This window comes from Chlorocebus sabaeus, chromosome 5 (assembly GCF_047675955.1).
Source record: "Chlorocebus sabaeus isolate Y175 chromosome 5, mChlSab1.0.hap1, whole genome shotgun sequence".
NCBI classification, from domain to species: domain Eukaryota; kingdom Metazoa; phylum Chordata; class Mammalia; order Primates; family Cercopithecidae; genus Chlorocebus; species Chlorocebus sabaeus.
In genome coordinates, this window is record NC_132908.1 from 45,013,581 (window position 1) to 45,032,362 (window position 18,782).

The following is an 18,782-nucleotide window of genomic DNA, read 5'->3' on the forward strand; positions in this document are numbered from 1 at the left end:
TTAATCCTGAGGGAAATTACACCAGGATGGAAATTTTTGGAGTAGGTTTTCTTCAAAAAGACTCAATTGGTGGCTGGGCACAGTGGCTCATGCCTATAATCCCAGCACTTTGGGAGGCCGAGGCGGGTGGATCACTTGAGGTCAGGAGTTCGAGACCAACCTAGGCAACATGGTGAAACCTGGTCTCTACTAAAAATACAAAAATTAGCCAGTGTGGTGGTGTGTGCCTGTGGTCCCAGCTACTTGGGAGGCTGAGGTACGAGAATTGCTTGAACCTGGGAGACAGAGGTTGAAGTGAGCCAAGATGGTGCCACTATATTCCTGCCTGGGCAACAGAGCAACACTCTGTCTAAAAAAAAAGACTCAGTTGGAGACGGGAGCCTACAATGTAACAGGCCCCGTGTGGGGGGCTTCTCTATATCTGACCTCATCTAATCTCGACTACAACCCTGTGGAGTTAAGTACCATCATCTCCACTTTTGCCGAGAGTTCAGAGAGGTTAAGTTAGATGGCCAAGGTCACACAGCTTTGTAAGCAGCAGAGCTGGGATTCAAATCCAGAACTGTCTTACTCGAAAAATGGAAGTCGCTCCCTTTTGCTACTCTGCCCCAGACAAGAGCAAGGCCATGAGCTTCCAGACATCAGGGGCTAAACCCAATTCATTTCTGATCCCTAATACCTTTGCTCTCAATATTTACTGTCTTCCAGTGTGTAATGAATGAATAGCTAGATGCCTGGCTAAGTCTTAAATCTGTGCCATTCAGAGCCAAAGCTACCTCCTATCCTGCCTCTGCTGTACACCCTCAGCTGTGCCCCCCGCAACACTCACTTCCTGGATCCTTCAGGCCTCCTGCCCACCAGTCTACACCCCATGGCCCCCAACTACTTGGATCTGAACCCTGTGTATGTAAATGCTTAGGGTCTCAGACACTGAGGGTCATGGCCCAATCTGGGGTCCAGGAGGAAACACTGGGACGTCTGGAGGACCCAGGCAGGCATGCAGACATTCTTGTCCTGTCTCCCGCACCATTACCAGCATTTCCGTTGAGAGACTCTTCCAAGGAGGTGGCCAGAGCCTGACTTTCTACCTGTGGCTTCTCTGCTATCTTTGCTGTGTCCTGCAACGTGACCTGGGGAGAGAGCACAGGCCCTGAGTGCACGTGCGTCCACGATGGGGAGTGAGGGCGGCGGGGCAGGACTCACCGATATGGCTTCTTTGTGCATCTTCTGGATAAGTTGGGCATATTTCCCCTTTTTCTGCATTAACTCACTGTGAGTTCCGTTTTCACAGATTTTTCCATTTTCCAACAAAATGATCTGGTCACAAAATTCTAAGTACTGGACAGTCAGAAGAAAGAAAGCCTTCAGTAAGCACAGGGAAAGATGTTTGATTTTACTATTCACCAGGAAAATGTAAATTTAAATCACGATAAAATATTATTTCATACCAACAGATGAGCAAACATTTCAAAGTTGCACAACTCAAGTGTTGGTGGTGATCTGAGGATCACCTTAACTATCTCCTTAACTATCAGGAGGATTGTAGTTAAGTTAAGGAGAGTTCCTTGGAGAACTACTTTGGAGAACAATTTGACCTATTCAGTAACATGGAAGATTTTTGAAGTTTATGAACCAATGATTTGACTCCTAAAACTCTACCCGAAAATACTCTCAAACATGTGTACAAAGATACATGTAGAAGGATGTACACGGAAGTATTTTTTTTTTTTTTTGTAAAAGCGAAAAATAAGAAACAATTGTTCATCCTGGAGAAATAAATTCTGGTATATTCAGATATTGGAATGCTATACCAATGAGAATTAAATAAAGTTATAAAGCTGGGTGGAGTGGCTTACGCCTGTAATTCCAGCACTTTGGGAGGCCAAGGTGGGCAGATCACAAGGTCAGGAGTTCGAGACCAGTCTGGCCAACATGGTGAAACCCTGTCTCTACTACAAATACAAAAATCAACCAGGTATGGTGGCGTGTGCCTGTAGTCCCAGCTACTCCGGAGGCTGAGGCAGGAGAATTGCTCGAACCTGGGAAGTAGAGGCTGCAGTGAGCTGAGACTGTACCGCTGCACTCCAGCCTGGGCAACAGAGTGAGACTCTGTCTCAAAATATATACATATATATCTTTATATAATATATATAAAATATAAATATATATTATATAAAGTTAAAAGTATCAGCATGGAAGATCTCAAAAAACATAATGTTGAGGGGAGAAAAGGAAACTACCAAAGGGCACAGAAAGTAAAAAATAAATTCTATAAAATTCTATAAAGTTAAAAAATATGCAAAAGGAATTTCTTCTTGTCTAGAGATTCATGCATATGCTGTAAAAGTATGAAGACATGCATGGAAACAACAAACAATAAAGTCAGGAGAGCAGAAAGGAGGAACTGCAACAGAATTGGAAAGTGGAATCAATGTTTTATTGTTTAATCTGGGTGGTAGATACATGGGTTTTATTAGTTATTTTCTAAACCTTGTTTAGGTTTTAAATATTTTATACCAAAAAAAATAGTAAAGCAAAAATAAGGAGCGAGAGAAAAAGAAACAGAAGAAGAAGGGGGAAAGAAAATAATAAGGCACTGTGGCCAATGCCATATGTGAAAATACTCAAGGGAAAATGACCCAGGAGAAGCAGCACCAAAAGCAGTCATTGCACTGCGCTCATCGTCGGTAAGAAAACACACTGAGGTAGCTCTCAATCTAAGAATGGGAGACTTGGGGGATTCTTTTCTGAGAGATTGGCTTCTTTTTCTTTTCTTTTTTATTGATTGATTGATTTTCTTTGAGACAGGGTCTTGTTCTGTTGCCCAGGCTGGAGTGCAGTGGCACTATCACAGCTCACTGCAGCCTTGACCTCCAGGGCTCTATCCTCCCGCCTCGGCCTCCGCAGTAGCTGGGACCACAGATGCACCACAACACCCGGCTAATTTTTTAAATTTTTGTAGAGATGGGAGGTCTCTCTAAGTTGCCCAGGCTGGTCTTGAACTCCTGGCCTCAAGCAGTCCTCCTGCCTTGGCCTTCCAAAGTGCTGGGATTACAGGCATGAGCTATCGTGCCGGGCCTGTTTTCATTTTTTATAACTTGAAAAGCAGGGGTCTACTCATAAAATTTTGAAGATAAAGGAGACCATAACATTTGTTCTTAATTTTTACCAGCACAAAAAACTTCTACCAGTCTGTTTGCTCTGTGTGGAAAGCAGAGGAAATCCAAGTTTTTTACAGCCCTCCCCAAATATGGAGTCTAGCCTGAGATGAGGACAGGTGCTGGGAGGCTGTCACTGAATCACACTCTGAAATGGCAGAGGCTTGAGGATCTACGTTATCCATCAATCACAGTCAGAGCCCTGGAGGGGTTCTCACCTGCAGCTGGTGGGTCACCAGGACGACCGTCTTCCCCCTAAGTGTCTTCTTAATGCACTCCTCAAAAATGTGCTTCCCCACGTGGGCGTCCACAGCAGACAGGGGGTCGTCCAGCAGGTAGAGTTGACGGTCGGAGTAGACGGCGCGGGCCAGGCTGATCCTCTGTTTCTGCCCCCCAGAGAGGTTGAGGCCCCGCTCCCCGATCTGCAGACAGGCAGTAAAAGGCACCATGTCCAGAGAGCAAGCACAGCCAGGTGCGCTCAAATGGGTGGGCAGATGTAGCAGACAGAACTCCCTCAGTACAGACCAAGATATGCACACACTCCAGGATACCTGATAATTTGGCATTCCGGACTTAAAAATACATAATGTATCTCACTCATATGTGGGAGCTTAAAAGCTGATCTCGTGGAGGTAGAGAGTAGAATGATGGACACCAGAGGCTGGAAAGGAATTTTGGGGGTAGGGAAAGGGGGTGAGAATGAAGAGAGGTTGGCTGATGGACACAAACATCAAGTTAGATAGAAGGAATAAGTTCTAATGTTTGATAGCAGAATAGGGTGACTATAGCCAACAACAAGGTATTGTATATTTCAGCAGAGCTAGTAGACAGGAGTCGAAAAGTTCTCAGCACAATAGAAGTGATAAATACTCAAGGTGCTGGGTACCCTAAATGCCCTGACCTGATCATTACATATTCTACAGATATAACAAAATAGCACAGGTACCAAAAAAAATGTACAAATATTATGCATCAATAAAAATATTTTTCAAAACGTGGTTAGTAGGAGATGAATAAATTGCTTCTCAATTAATTAAAAATCTTGTAACTCTCCATGTATCCCCTGAATCTAAATTTAAAGATATATAACTTTTAAAAACTTGTAACTCTCACTTAGATATAATTTTTCTAAACCTATCAACTTCTAGGAGGCAAACATTAAACTATTAAAAATTCAGATAATAAAATAAATCACTCATTCCCAAGTAAGAGCACTGTCTCACATATTATTCTTGTTTTATGTATTTGGTTTTTTGAGGCAGGGTCTCCTCTGTTGCCCAGGCTGGAGTGCAGTGGCACCAGCAATCATGGCTTACTGCGACCTCCGCCTCTCAGTCTCAAGCGATCCTCCCATCTCAGCCTCCTGAGTAGCTGGGACTACAGGTGGTGCCACCACACTCAGCTAATGTTTTTAAACTTTTTTTTTTTTTTTTTTTTTTTTTGTAGAGATGAGGTCTCACTATATTGCCTAGGTTGGTCTCAAACTCCTGGGCTCAAGCAAATCTCCCACCTTAGCCTTCCAAGGTGCTGAGGTTACACTGGACCTGGCCTTATTCAGGTTTTTAATCTCCATTGACAGCACCTGTCAACTTGTGGGACCATTGGCCTGGATTAGGGGTGTCATCAAAGACTATTTGCACTGTGTGCACCCACTCAACAGACCAGAGCTGCAATGGCTGCAAGGAGTTTTACTGATGCTGGAAGGACCATCTCACATGGCACCTGCTGTGATAGGAGTTGAGGGTGAAAACCCAAGTTACTGAGCATGTTTTGCAGATTAGCGCTCCAGGCAGCCGCCAGCTGGCCCATCCCTCCTTCAGGCTCTGAGGAAGTGGGAGCTGGAGTGTAAGTCCTATTTCCTGTTCTATCCTGACTACTTGAAGTCTCTGTAGAGAAGAATCAGAGTTGAAATGGTGGCAGAGAAACCTCCTGTCCCTGCCATGCTTCCAGGTCACCACTGTGTGATCTTGGACAACCTGCTTGATCTGGCCAAAGCCCAGTTTCCCCATTCATTCATTTACTTATTCATCAAACACTATTCAATGCCTATTGTGCTCTTACAATAGTAGTTATCACTTACTCTAGGCCGGGCACTAGTCAAAGCACTTTGTATTAACTCATTTGAACCGCAAAGCAATCCGATCAGGTCAGTACTCTTATTTATGCCATTTTACAGATGAGACCTTGTTCTTCCTATTGAAGAAACAACCTTGAATATGATCATTGAGCTCTCTGCCATCAAGGATTTATAGTCCCAGCTTTAAAAGAAGAAGAATAGGCCAAGCGCAGTAGTTCATGCCTATAATCCCAGCACTTTGGGAGGCCGAGTTGGATGGATCACATGAGGCCAGGAGTTTGAGACTAGCTTGGCTAACATGGCGAAACCCTGTCTCCACTAAAAATGCAAAAGTTAGCCGGGCCTGGAGGCACATGCCTGTAATCCCAGCTACTCAGGAGGCTGAGGTAGGAGAATCTCTTGAATCTGGGAGGTGGAGGTTGCAGTGAGTTGAGATCACCCCACTGTACTCCTGTCTGGGTGACAGAGAGAAAACGAGATTCCCCTTCAAAAAAAGAAGAAGAAAGAAGAAGAAGAGGAAGAGGAAGAGGAAGAAGAAGAAGAAGAAGAAGAAGAAGAAGAAGAAGAAGAAGAAGAAGAAGAAGAGGAGGAGGAGGAGGAGGAGGAGGAGGAGGAGGAGGAGGAGGAAGAGGAATTTTAAAACTACCCTCCTGAGGTTATTGAGATTATTGTGACTCTCACCTAAGACACTATATTCAAGTCACTAGAATAGCACCTTGCATGTAGTAAGTGTTCAACAGACTGAGCTATTATTAGACCATGAAAATCAAGAAGGCAATGCCACTTTTATCGTGGGTGAAGGTCGTATGTGTATTAAGGTGATTGCAGATGTGAAAGATTGTGAATTATCAGGGAAATGTTAAAGCCAGAAATTGCCCCTGTGGGTCATGGCTGATGTTGCACTGGCTGGAGTGGGGCAAGGGTGATGGGGGGTAGTTCTCATCTTCACGGGGTCTCCGCTCTTGCTCAGAAGAAGGAGCTTGAGGTCAGCTCTCCACCTCTGTGGGGTAAGGTACCCCCTTTCCTTTCCAGGTGCCTCTATAAGCTGAGCCCTAACCTCCCTCAGTGAGGGAAGCTTTGCTTCTTCTGCACCTGCTGCAGGAAAAACTCCAGCTGCTTTGGGAGGAAGAGCTGGGATCCTTCCCTTCCCTGCCTGGGGAGGCAGCGTGAACATAAGAGCACCAACATTACACAGAGCAAGCAGGCTTGCCTCCCTCTTACCTCTGTCATGTCTCCAAAGGGCAGAAGTTCCAGGTCCCGATTCAAGGAGCAGCAGTGGAGCACCTGGAGGTATCTGCGAAGGACAGGGAGCCGTAAGGCACAGGGGACCAGCCCTCCTGCCCATCTCCCTTCCCAGTGTCAAAAGGAGTGGTCTTGATTTTCATGCTAAGAAATTTAGACTTGATCTTGTGTTTAATGGTATACCACCGAAGGCTTTTTTCATTTCCTTCCCTCTTTCATTTCTTTTAAATTAATACACACTCTTAGTAAATATTTGACCAGAACAAAAAGATGCAATGAAAAGCAGTTCTCCTTCCCATCTTTGGCCTTCATTTGCTTTTCTCAAAAGCAGCCACTATTGGCTGGGTGTGGTGGCTCACACCTGTAATTCCAGCACATTGGGAGGCTGAGGAGGGCGGATCACCTGAAGTCAGGAGTTCGAGACCAACTTGGCCAACATGACAAAATCCCATCTCTACTAAAAATACAAAAATTAGCTGGGCGTGGTGGTGCGTGCCTATAGTCCCAGTTACTCAAAAGGCAGAGGCAGGAGAATCGCTTGAACTGGGGAGGTGGAGGCTGTAGTAAGCCAAGATCATGTCATTGTACTCCAGCCTGAGAGACAAAGTGACACTCCATCTCAAAAAAAAAAAAAAAAAAAAGCATCCACTATTACAGTGTCTTATGTATTTATTCAGAAGTAATCTATTCATATATGGATGTGTACTGCATGGTACTGCAGGTATAGGTTATTATTGCTTTAACGGCACTGTAGTATTCCATTACACGGTTGCACCATAAATTATCTAACCAGAGCCCTAGTGATGGAGATTGGAATTGTTTCTACTCTTGCTCCTGTGAGCAGTGCAGTGTGAACATTATTGTATATGGGTCTTTGCCTTCATGGATGAAAATATCTACACATTAAATACCTAACAGTGGATTTGCTGAGTCAAAGGGTTGGTGCGTTTTTATTTTAACAGATGTTTCAAAACTTCTGTATGAGTTCTATCAGTCTCGCAGAAGACCACAAAGAAGAGCAACCACAGGACGAGAGCTGGGACTTAGGCTGATTGCCCTGGAGACAATCTTACGCGGGGTGGAACAGAGCAGGAGATTAGAGACAGGGACCCAAGGGCAGGGGCAGTGGGAACTGTTCAAACAAGAGATCACAGGCTGAACGAACTAGAAGCAGAGATGGAGAAGACAGAAATACAAGAGATATGTAGGAGACAGGCTTATTCACAATTGGTGACCAATTAGATGTGGAAGCACTCAGAGGAGGAGACATCTGGCTTCCCGGGGTGCAAGGTTTGGGTGATGCCATTAAACTGAGTTGCACAATTTGGGAAAAGAAGCCAGGTGTATGGGGCTGAGCAGGCAGGGTGCTCATGAGTTGGCATTGGACATGATTGTGAGGTGTACACAGGACAACTAGAGAGAGACAGCCAGTTCCTACACCTCCATATCTATGTTGTTACTGGGGGCCAATTGCAAAACCAAGCAAACAGTCACAGGTCAGAGTCCACCATAGTTGGAAGTGTAGCTGTAGCATTCAGAGCAGTTTTCCTGGACCCTTCACTGAACAGGCTTCACTCATGATATCCAATCTCATGTCTCGGGCAGGGGAACCCGATAATTCTAGGGCAGGGAGAGGCCACAGAGGGAAAGGAGGGATATGGACAAGACTTGGGAGATCCACGGGGCCACAGATTCAAACCGGTTTCCTCTATGTCACAGAACCTCATCGTTCCCATTTGTTTTCCTTTTCACTTAGAGGCCAAGATTTAACGAATACAAATGAAGTTCTACTGTAGCAATTTTGGAGGGGGGAGAATGTATTGACTATTTTGAGCCAATACAGCATAATAGTTAAGCATGAAGTTTCTGAAAGCAACTGGGTTCAAATCCTGGCTCTATCACATCCCACCACCTGGGTGACTTTGGGCAAATTATTTAACCTCTTGGGGCCTCAGCTGATTCATCTGGAAAATTGATACGATGGTATTTCTTTCACAATGAGGGGTGAATATGATAATGAGTGTAAGTGGAGCACACAAGTGTTAGCAGTTGTCAGGTTACCATTCAAAGCTGGAAGTGCCCCCAGACCAGCCACATGCCCTGTGCTCTCCCCTTCCCCTCCAGGAGCTTACCGGGCCTTGTCATATGGATCTCCCATGAGGATGTTCTCCCTGATGCTCCCGCTGACGATCCAGGCCTGCTGGGGGACATAGGCCAGGCTTCCCTGCACCCCCACTGAGCCCTCAAGCAAGTTCATCTGCGGCAGAATGAGTCCAGCCTTAGGACCAAGTGGGCAAAGGGACAGAGCCTGCCTGGCTCAGCAGGCACAGTGCCCACGGCCCCATTGCCCTCCAGGATCTTGGGGGCTCTCCTAGGTAAAAGGGACTTTTAACATGGCCCTGCCAGGCCCACCAGCGAGTTGCAGGGACCGGCCATGAGAACATGTGGAAGCAACTGGAGATAAGCCCAGCCAGGTCCTGCTTGGACTGAATCCAAGGTCTGCACTAAAGACACCCCAAACGTTTTTTCCTCTTATTTGTCCCAGCCCCATTCTCTGGCAGCCAGTGCCTCCATGGTCTTCACCGTGCACACCAAAATTTCCAGGCTATCTCTGAGCATGCCTGGGTATTATGGAATTATTATTGTTAGGTAGGATAATGTTATCATGGTTAGGTAGAAAAACGTTCTTACTTTTGGACATCATGATGAAGTATTTAGAAGGGAAAGTGTTATAACCTGTGTAATTTAAAGCATTCTACAAAATATATGTCTGTATAGTAAGGTAAATATGCAAAAACTATCAATGGCTGCATCTAGATGGTGGGTATATGGATTCCTGCTGTAGTGTTCTTCCAGCTTTTCTGCATAAGTTCAAAACAATACGTTAAAAACAAATAGAGGTAGACATTCATCCCCAGCACCCCGACATGGGACCTCATCATTCTTAATCCTTTCTCTTTTATACCCTGACATGTTTACTTCTAGTTTGGAGGCAGACTTTAACAAATAAGAACTTTAAAATGGCATCTCTGTGTCTTCCTTTATTAGAAGGAAAGTGACAGGCTTATTTGCATAGGAAACTGACAAACCACTGGGCGCGTAGGGAGGTGGCCTTTCCTGGAGGCTGCCGGGTGATGCTCCTGTGATGTAGAACACAGCTCCGACCTCAGGTGGACCTGGGACTCAGCCCTGGCTCACCCCTTACCTGCTGCATGACCTTGGATGAGTCACCTCTCAGAATCTCACGTACTCATCTGTAAATGGGTCATCATGAGTGTGCCTTTGTCATGGGAGGTTACCAGCGTTAAAGGGGAAAATGGAAAGCTCTTTGCACAGGACTTGGCATGTAAGTACTGAAGCTAGTTTTACTGTTTTTTTTAATGGAGTCTTTCTTCCTTGCAGTTGCGAAGAAACTGGGGAAAGGCCATCCCATATGCAGCACGTGGCTGATGCGTTAAGAGAGAGCTGGCTTTGGTAACATAACCGCATTCCAAGGAAGGGATGAGTTTGGCAATGTTCATTTGGGAGAAGGAGCTGAGGGAAAAGCCGAAGAAAGGAAGGAAAACTTCTCCCAGTGATAGGGGAACAAGGGACAATGGGCAGAAGAAGAAGGGGGAAGAGATGGCAGCCCAGGAGGAGTGAGGTTGGGGCTCTGTGGGGAAGGGCTGGTGTAAGACTCCTGTGGGGAAGGTGAACAAAAATGCGTAGCAGGTGTCATAGGTGCTTTTAGTGTTCATTATAAGGTGTGCAGTGTGACCCCAAAGGATCTGGGGAATGGGCTTGGGGTTTTTTCAAACTGGAGAAATGGCCGGGCATGGTGGCTCACATCTATAATCCCAGCATTTTGGAAGGCCGAGGCGGGTGGATCACTTGAAGCCAGGAGTTCAAGACCAGCCCGGTCAACGTGGTGAAACCCGTCTCTACCAAAAAATACAAAAATTAGCTCGGTTTGCTGGTGCATGCCTGTAGTCCCAGCTACTCAGGAGGCTGAGGCATGAGAAACTTTTGAACCCTGGAGGCAGAGGTTGCAGTGAGCCGAGATCACGCCATTGCACTCCCAACTGGATGACAAAGCAAGACTCTGTGTGAAAAAAATGAAGAAAGAAAGACAGAAAGAAAGGGAAGGGAAGGGAAAGGAAGGGAAGAGAAAACGGAAAGAAAAGAAAGAAAAAAGAAACTGGAGAAAGGGTGTGTGAACCACAAGTCCACATGGCAGCAGACCTCAAACTTGTCCACAGGGGATGGAATGAGGGGTTCAAATCTCAAGGGCAAGTGCACCTAGCAGGCATATGTACCCCACTGCTGGAGTACGAGTAAGACTGCCCCATCCCATCCAGCAGGCCTCCTCTCCCCAGCCTTCCTTCCTTCTTTCTCCCTGTTTCTCCCCCAACATTTCTCTTCCGATCCCGTCCTAAAAGGCACAAACATCCCACTCTCAATGTTATGAGTTTGGCTTTATAAAATGATTTTATGCTCTTTTCTTAAAGGAACCATTGCAACAGGGTATTGCAGTGTGGAAGAGAGATTGGACTCAATTCCCTGTTAAATAATTTGTATGATCATATTAACTTCGAGTTAATATCCTGTATCCTCACAGAGCACAGCTGAGGACAGATCTCCAGGTGATGTAAGAGGCAGCCCGCACCAGGAGTGCTGCCACAAGGTGAAGAGAAAGGGCCACCTTGATCACACACCTCCCACACAGTGCAAGCACAACCATTTTTGATTTATAAAAACCCCACTTGCTCAAACCCCTGTGAGGAAGAAAGCAGTGGGGGACCCTGCCTGGGGCACTGGAGCTTGGGAGGGCCTGGACTGCCTGCGGACAGGCACGCATGTGGCCACAGATCACTTACCTCCCCAAGGATGGCTGACAACAGGCTGCTCTTACCACTCCCCGTGTTGCCGCAGACCCCTAACATCATCCCCTGCAAGCCAAGGAGGACACACAAGTGTTGGGACAGCACAGCCCTGGCATATCCACCTGCTCAGGGCAGCTCAACTGTTTAGAACCCAAAACAACACACAGAAAACAAAACAACCACACAGAGCCTAAGACTCCTCAGACAAGCAAAGCTCAAGAGGAGCTTTGTGTTCAGTCCCTGGAGGGAGGAGGGGTGGCCCGAGAGGAAGCAAATCACAGGGAAAAGGCAGAGGGGAACTCAGGGGTAGGTGGCAAGAACCCTGAATTCCAGATTGGTGTCTATTCTATGCAGCAATCCTGGGAAAGCCATTTAGCTTCTCTGGGCCTCAGTTTCTCCATCTGTGAAATGGGAATAAAGAAGCCAGTCTCAGAGAATTTCATGCATGCATGCATGCATTTATTCAAACATTCATTCATCCATCAAATAGTGATCTGAGTTTCCTCTATGGACCCAGTAATGAAGAGAAGACCTCACACTGAGCTTAGAACGTAAGCTGAGGGGATGGGAAGGCAGACAGACTACATAAATAAATAAATAACTATCAGATAGAGATAAGTGATATGAGTAAAATGAAGTCAGCTCTTGTGACAGACAGAGATTTGGGGTTGAGGCAATTTTAGATGAGTCAGCCAGGGAAGGCTTCTACAGAGCAGGCGTCATTGCTGCCCCAGAGCTGTGAGAACTCTAGTGGGGAAGAGGTCAGAGGTACAGGTGCCGATTTGGAGGAACCCGGGCTCTAAGGGCAGTGAAAAGTCACTGAAGGGTTTAAGGAGAGTGACTTGAATTGGTTTACGTTTCGGAAAGATCCTTCTGTCATAGTATAATACAGTAGTCCCCAACCTTTTTGGCACCCGGGACCAGTTTCATGGAAGACAATTTTTCCACAAACTGAGGGTTGGTGGAGGATTGATTTCAGGATGAAACTGTTCCACCTCAGATCATCAGGCAAGATTCTCATAAGGAGCAATCTGGATTCCTCGCATGCATACTTCACAATAAGGTTCGCGCTGCTCTGAGAATCTAATGCTGCCACTGATCTGACACAAGGTGGAGCTCAGGCGGTGATGCTCACTGGCCTGCCGCTCACCTCCTGCTGTGCGGCCTGGTTTCTAACAGGCTGTGGACCAGTGCAGGTCTACCACCCAGGTGTCAGGAACCCCTGGTATAATGGATTTTGGAGGCTCAGAGAGACAGAGAGTGGGAGTGGGGTGAGAGACACAAACTACCTATTGGGTACAATGCACACTATCGGGTCACAGGTGCACTAAAATCTCAACTTCACCACTATACAACTCCTCCGTCTAACCAAGACCCACTTGTACCCCAAAAGCTATTGAAAGAAAAAATACATATTAATTATTTAAAAAAGGAAAATCCCTCTGTCTGCTGCATGGTAAAAGGCTCATAAGAAGGCAAAAGTGGGAGCAGAGAGGGGGATAAGGAGGTTCTGGGAGCAGCATGACAGTGGCAGGGATAGGGCAGTGGAGGGGCTATGGTGAGGGCGGCAGGTTCAGGGCAGATGTGGAAGTCAAGCTGATGGCCTTGCTGGTGGATTGGATTCGAGGGAGGGAAGGAAAGGAATCAAGTGTGACTTCCAGGTCCTTGACCACTGGAAGGATGATGGTGCCATCTCCCAGGAGAAGGAAGATTTAGGGAACTCATTAAAGGGGGTGAATATCAAAACCTTATTTCATTTTAAATGCTTGATGGACATTTAAGAGAGCGATTATATATGCAATCGAGTCTGGAGTCCAGAAGAGACTTCAAAATTAGAGATAATAGCACAGAGATAGAATTTAAAACCATAGGGCTAGAGATGATCACCAAGGAAAGAAGCATAAATAGATAATAGACAGTAGATATTAGATATTAACACCTATTACTATTAGGTATTATCTAGTTTTTAGACATTTATCACTATATATGAATATCAATATCTATATCTATTCTATGTCAATTATTATTAGATATCAATATCTACATTAATAGATAACAGAGAAGAAAAGAGGAGGGGCAAAGAGGAGACAGCAGGAAGCTAATCTTTGTAAACATCAGGCAGAGAAAAAGCCAGATAAGGTGAGTTCACAGAATAACAGAATTCAAACACAGGATAGTGCTTGGCACATACAAGGAATGTAATAAATGTTAGCTGAGTCTCCTTTCCCTCTCCTTTCTGTGTCCTTGGTCCTTCCAAGGACCAGCACACAGTACTCTCATATTATTTTGGGTCTTACCTAAGCCAAAAAAATTTTACTTGATAGATTAATTCACACTAAAAAATGAAAGATACTCTGTATTTGCCCTCCATGAAAAATTTGAATTTTAAAGGGAGAGATCTTGGAAAGGGCAGTTTTTAACCAAGGAAATGGTGGGGCACCTGGCCAAGCTCCCAGTCTCAGGTCCTGAGCGCCTGGCAGGCAGCCTGCCTGCATGGCCTGAACAAGGCTACCTTGGACACCACCAGGTTGATCTTGCGCAACTCTGGGCCCAGGCTCTTCCCTTCTTCCTCTGGCTCGAGGGCATCTCCAGGCCTGGTCACCCCCTCAGAAGCGTGTCCATTGCTCTCCAGCTCCAATGCCCCATTGATGATCCCGGGACAGGTCTGTCGCCAAGACAAGGTGGCCTCCTCCAAGACCAGAGCTTTGCTGGGGTCTTGTAATGTCTGGACATAGAAAACAGGGCTCTCCTGGAGGAAAAACTTCTGAAAAGACAAAAGGAAATAGAGGGAGGAGGAATGCAGTTCTTTAGTTCAGCAGGAATGTGTTCCCAGTTTTACAAGCCTGCCAGTTGGTATGGTTTTCTGAATTTCGAATAAACAGTAAAAGTTTGCAGAAGTACCACCAGTTAGGAAAGGCCAGTTTCCACGGGTGACAATTCTAGGTCAGCGTTTTCCAAATTTCAGAGCACAGGGCTGCTCTTCCATATTTGCAAACACTGTGCTATCAACGGCAACTCTGCTCAGGAGGTTGACTAAGGACTAACCTACATTAGCCTCATCCCAAGTGAGGATAGCCATTGACTTATAAGACTGATGTTTTTCTAATTAAATTCTTTTAATATTCGGCTGGACATAATCGCTCATGTCTGTAATCCTAGCACTTTGGGAGGCCAAGTCGGGGGATTGTTTAAGCTCAGGAGTTTAAGACCAACCTGGGGAACATAGTGAGACCTCCATCTCTTTAAAAAAAAATTCTACATGTAGCTATTGAGAATAAAAACTCTGTCTGTGTCCCACACTGGGGAAAGGTCATTTGGGGTCATACATTTCAAAAGGTGACCATCAGCAGGTCACTTCTCTCTGCATCTCCAGCTCCCTGTCTATAAAGCACAAGGGTTGAACTACATAAATTCTAGCAATCAAAAGAATGGGAGGGGAGTATGATCCTACGGAAGTCAGGATTACATTCAAATAGGCCTACCTGGAGATATGCTTAAGAGATCTAGAAGGATGCTTCCTGACATTTTGGACTCTCTTACCCATCCTTCTGAGCTCAGATTGAGGCTTCCTCATCTCTGCCTCCTCCACAGGTGAAAACAGGCACAGAAGGGGAGAATGAATGGACAAACCCAGTGTCCCATGGGAAGGAAGGCAGCGGCAGGAGCCTTCTCACAGCTGCTGAGAAGTCAGGGAAGCGCGCTGGGCTGGTGATAAGCAAAGCACTGTTTGTGTTACTCAGAGCAGCCAAGTTCGTTCCAGCCTCAGGGCTTTCACACTTGCTGTTTCCTCTGGCTGGTCATCATCACTCAGTCACCTTGGCAGCGGCCTTTCCTAACCAGGCTCTTCCCAGGAGCCCCCAGCCCTCCCCAACATACTCCCTAGAACAGGCATGTCCAATCCCCTGGCTTCCCTAGGGCACATTGGAAGAAGAATTGTCTTGGGCCACACACAAAATACACCAACACCAGCGATAGCTAATTAACCAAAAAAAAAAAAAAAAAAAAAAAATCGCAAAAAAAAAATCTCCTAATGTTTTAAGAAAGTTTACAATTTTGTGTTGGGCCACATTCAAAGCCGTCCTGGGCCACATGCGACCCGTGAGCTGCAGGTTGGACACGCTTGCTCTAGGACATCACATTGTTTTATTGGCATCATGGCTCTTCATGTGATCTGATCGAATCCTCTTTGATCATTAATTTACTTATTAATTGTCTTTTTCCAATACCAAATCGGAACTCCCTGACAGCAGGGACCCCTGTTCAATGCAGTATTCTCAGTGCCTAGCTTGTGGTAGGAGCTCAATAAATATATATGTATATTTTTTTGCATTAATGAATGAATGAGTGAATGAGTGATAATAGGTCGTGGACTGCATGTACATAAAAGTCGGGTGACTACAAAATGACTTTTAAAAATTGGTTTAGATTAGGGTTTTCAAACTTAGATGCCAACTATATAAATAAGTGAAGTGGACCATTTCTAAGATGATACATGATAATTAAAATGCAGCTCCAGGCCTGGAGGTGTAATAGGGTATGGTAGAGACTGCAGCAAACTGCAGCTAAATGCCTCCATCTAAACAGGGCAGCTATCACCTCAACTCCAGTAGCTTGTGGCCATGGTAGATTGTGGTCCAGGGTCACTAGATCTTCTAATCATTCAAGAGAATTCAAAAATCTGGGTTTTCACATAAAATGTCCAAGTGTTTCAATGCAAGCAACATCTATGGTGTTTTTCTAAAACAAAACTATCTATTAGGGTAACTCTATGCAAACCTGGATAAAGTCTGCAGAGCATCTGTCTAAGACCTGGTTTAGACACACTATCCTAAGATCTCCTTGGAGACTGAGACCTGACCCAATTCATCTGTCTTCCCAGGCCCCACACCAGCCTTGGCACAGGAGGTCACTGAGTTAGCTAATCCCTCTCTCAACCTAGGCCTTGGCCAGGGGACATGTTCAGGAGGAACATCACGGGGGCTGAAGGCAGAGGAGCGTCCAAGCAGGGGGCCTACAGCCAGTCCCCTGACCACTTACCTTGAACCTCATCACCGCAGACTTGGAATTCGTGAGGCCTTTGACTGCTAAGGGCACAAACAACACTGACAGCCGAAGGAGAGTCAAGGAGCCCAGCATGCTGAAGGCCTGGATAAGAAGGGGAGGAGGCAGTAAGGGTCGTGGCCCTTCCTGCTTCCACCATTCCCTGGCACCCGCATCCCTGAGCCGCATCTTCAGCATCCAACAAGCAGTTGGTTCATCCAACAGAGGCTAAGTTAGTGTTTAGGGGGAGACTGGAAAAAGCTGGGGAAAGAGCACTCGTCTTGGAGTCTTAGAGTTAAAGGTCTAGTCCCTGTTGCAGCTTAGCCACTGACATCTCTAGCTTTAGGCAGGTTGCCCCTACCGCATCCCAGTTTCCCCACTGGCATAGTGAGAAAAATCATGAAGTACATACAGGAATAAAGTTGGGAAACACCAAAAAAATTCATGTGAGTGAGCATTGCTTCCTTTCAATGGAGCTTGGTGATATTCTTGCTGTCAAGGTCCTATTTCTTCTTCTTTGCCTTAGATGTTTGTTTTCTTTCTAACATTCAACATCTCCTTACCCTTCAGGCCTAACCCATGTTGCACTGTGACTATAGCAAAACACCTTAGGCTCTCAGGACCCCAGAAGGTGCCCTCCTGGAGGTGCTGAAAGAACCTTCCAATCCATGCCCATCTCTCCTCCTTTCTTCTCCTGGCTCCATCCAAAAATGAACTCCAATGGAGCAGGAATGCCTTGGTCTAGACCTGCCTTGTGTCATCTCAGTGTCAGCCTCAAGTGCCTCTGAAAGTATTCCTTCTATAGCGCCCCCAACACCCTCAGAGTTCTTGGGGTTGTTTCCCTGGTGCATGCCTGAGCCAAGTAGAGGGGCCAGCCATCTGGGGCACACACAACCCCTTGACTGCAGACTCTCAAATGTTTCCCTTCTTGCTCTGGGTGCTGCCTCCTGGCTTCCCCAGTTGGATTACCACCCCTCCAAGAGCGGCACCCTGTCTTATTCTGCTCAAAGAGCTGGGATTCCTAACCCTGTAAGGCAGCTGCCACTTCTCAGGGCCAGGTTCTGACCATGAAGGGAAAGACCGAAGAAGCTATACCTTTGTATTTGAAGTGCACTTCCAGGGCCCTTATTTAGGGATTAGAGGAACTGCTCAACCTCAATGTGTAATTCAAATTGTCAGAATTTTAACTACAGGGACGACCTCCCCCCAACCCCTGATGGGTCTGCTGTCCAGTCCGCCCACAGGGCTGTCCATGATGTCACTTTTTAAGATGGGTTGAGATGGAAGACAGCGCTGTACTTTTGTCTGGAAAATCAAAATGAACATATAGTGTTCATTTACAAAGCCTTCAGACCTTTGAGGGGTATGGCTAAAAGAGGACACATGAGAAAACTCCCAATCATGATGGGGAGAAAACAAAGCCCCCCAAACCCTTACCGTTGACGTTGTGAGTTTCAACTTCAAGGATGTGTGGACGAGAATCCAGACTGCTGTGGCCACTGTGGGGATGACAAACAAGGCTACAGTGGTCAGGCTCTGGACAAGCCCGCACTTCTCCAATAGTTTCCTTTCCTTCCTTCTTAGGTCTGGGAAATAAAAAAGAAATACACCAAAGATAACCACAAGAACATTCTCCAAAGAGCACAGCACCATCCCCAAAGCATCAAAAAAAAAAAAAAAAAAAAAAAAAAATCCCCAAGAGGTGAGAGGGACTTGGATCACCATGCCATCATCAGGTTTGGAGCAGAAAGCCAGACTTTCCATACCTTCAATGATTTTTGTAAATGGTTTCTCCCATGTGTACATTTTAATCAGCTTAATGCAAGTGAGAACTTCACTGGTCACACGAATGCGCTGGTCGCTGACCTCAGATGTGTCATGCTGAACCTTCACAGCCATTCTTGTCACGAATACCTGGAGTCAGGATACAGCAAGTTTGGAGCTGATCTGCAAGGGCTTCCTTTGACAAAGGCAGGAGGGTTCAGTCTGGCATAAGTAGGGCAACTGGGTGTATTTCCAAAGAGAGGTTTTCCAGTCGAAGCTCTCCAGGCCACCATGCCTTAGGGCATCCCAGGGGCCTTTCTTTCCTGAGTCCCAAGCCAGGCTGTGGCTACTGAGACAGAAACTAAACTGAAACGGTTCCTCTGTCTTCTGGAACCATAAATCCTCTAATAATTAAAATCACCTTTCAATCAGAGTGCCTGCACTCAGGAAAACACTCAATTTCAATAATTCAGAGCATACATAATCCAAGAGTCATTTCTGTTTTCTCAATTTTATTTCACCTGAATCTTTGGCAACAAATGTGCTTCCCTTTCCCCATTATACTGTGCTCAGACAAATGTTAAATGCTGGCTGTGTTATTACATCAGCACATTCTGGGTAGAAGAGATGGAACAAAAA

The 18,782-nt window shown here is 45.9% G+C and overlaps 1 protein-coding gene across 1 annotated transcript in view; it reads right to left on the reverse strand.

Annotated features, from left to right (window-relative positions):
- The window catches only part of ABCC11 (ATP binding cassette subfamily C member 11), a 64,700-nt gene that overhangs the window by 27,896 nt on the left and 18,022 nt on the right, over positions 1-18,782 (reverse strand). The window contains exons 7-16 of the mRNA XM_007992369.3: positions 18,146-18,293; positions 17,817-17,965; positions 16,377-16,484; positions 13,852-14,103; positions 11,334-11,405; positions 8,610-8,734; positions 6,457-6,529; positions 3,377-3,580; positions 1,204-1,338; positions 1,028-1,130 (exon numbers count right to left, since the gene is read on the reverse strand). Of these exons, the coding sequence (XP_007990560.3) occupies positions 1,028-1,130; positions 1,204-1,338; positions 3,377-3,580; positions 6,457-6,529; positions 8,610-8,734; positions 11,334-11,405; positions 13,852-14,103; positions 16,377-16,484; positions 17,817-17,965; positions 18,146-18,293 (1,369 nt within the window). The remainder of the gene's footprint in view (positions 1-1,027; positions 1,131-1,203; positions 1,339-3,376; positions 3,581-6,456; positions 6,530-8,609; positions 8,735-11,333; positions 11,406-13,851; positions 14,104-16,376; positions 16,485-17,816; positions 17,966-18,145; positions 18,294-18,782) is intronic.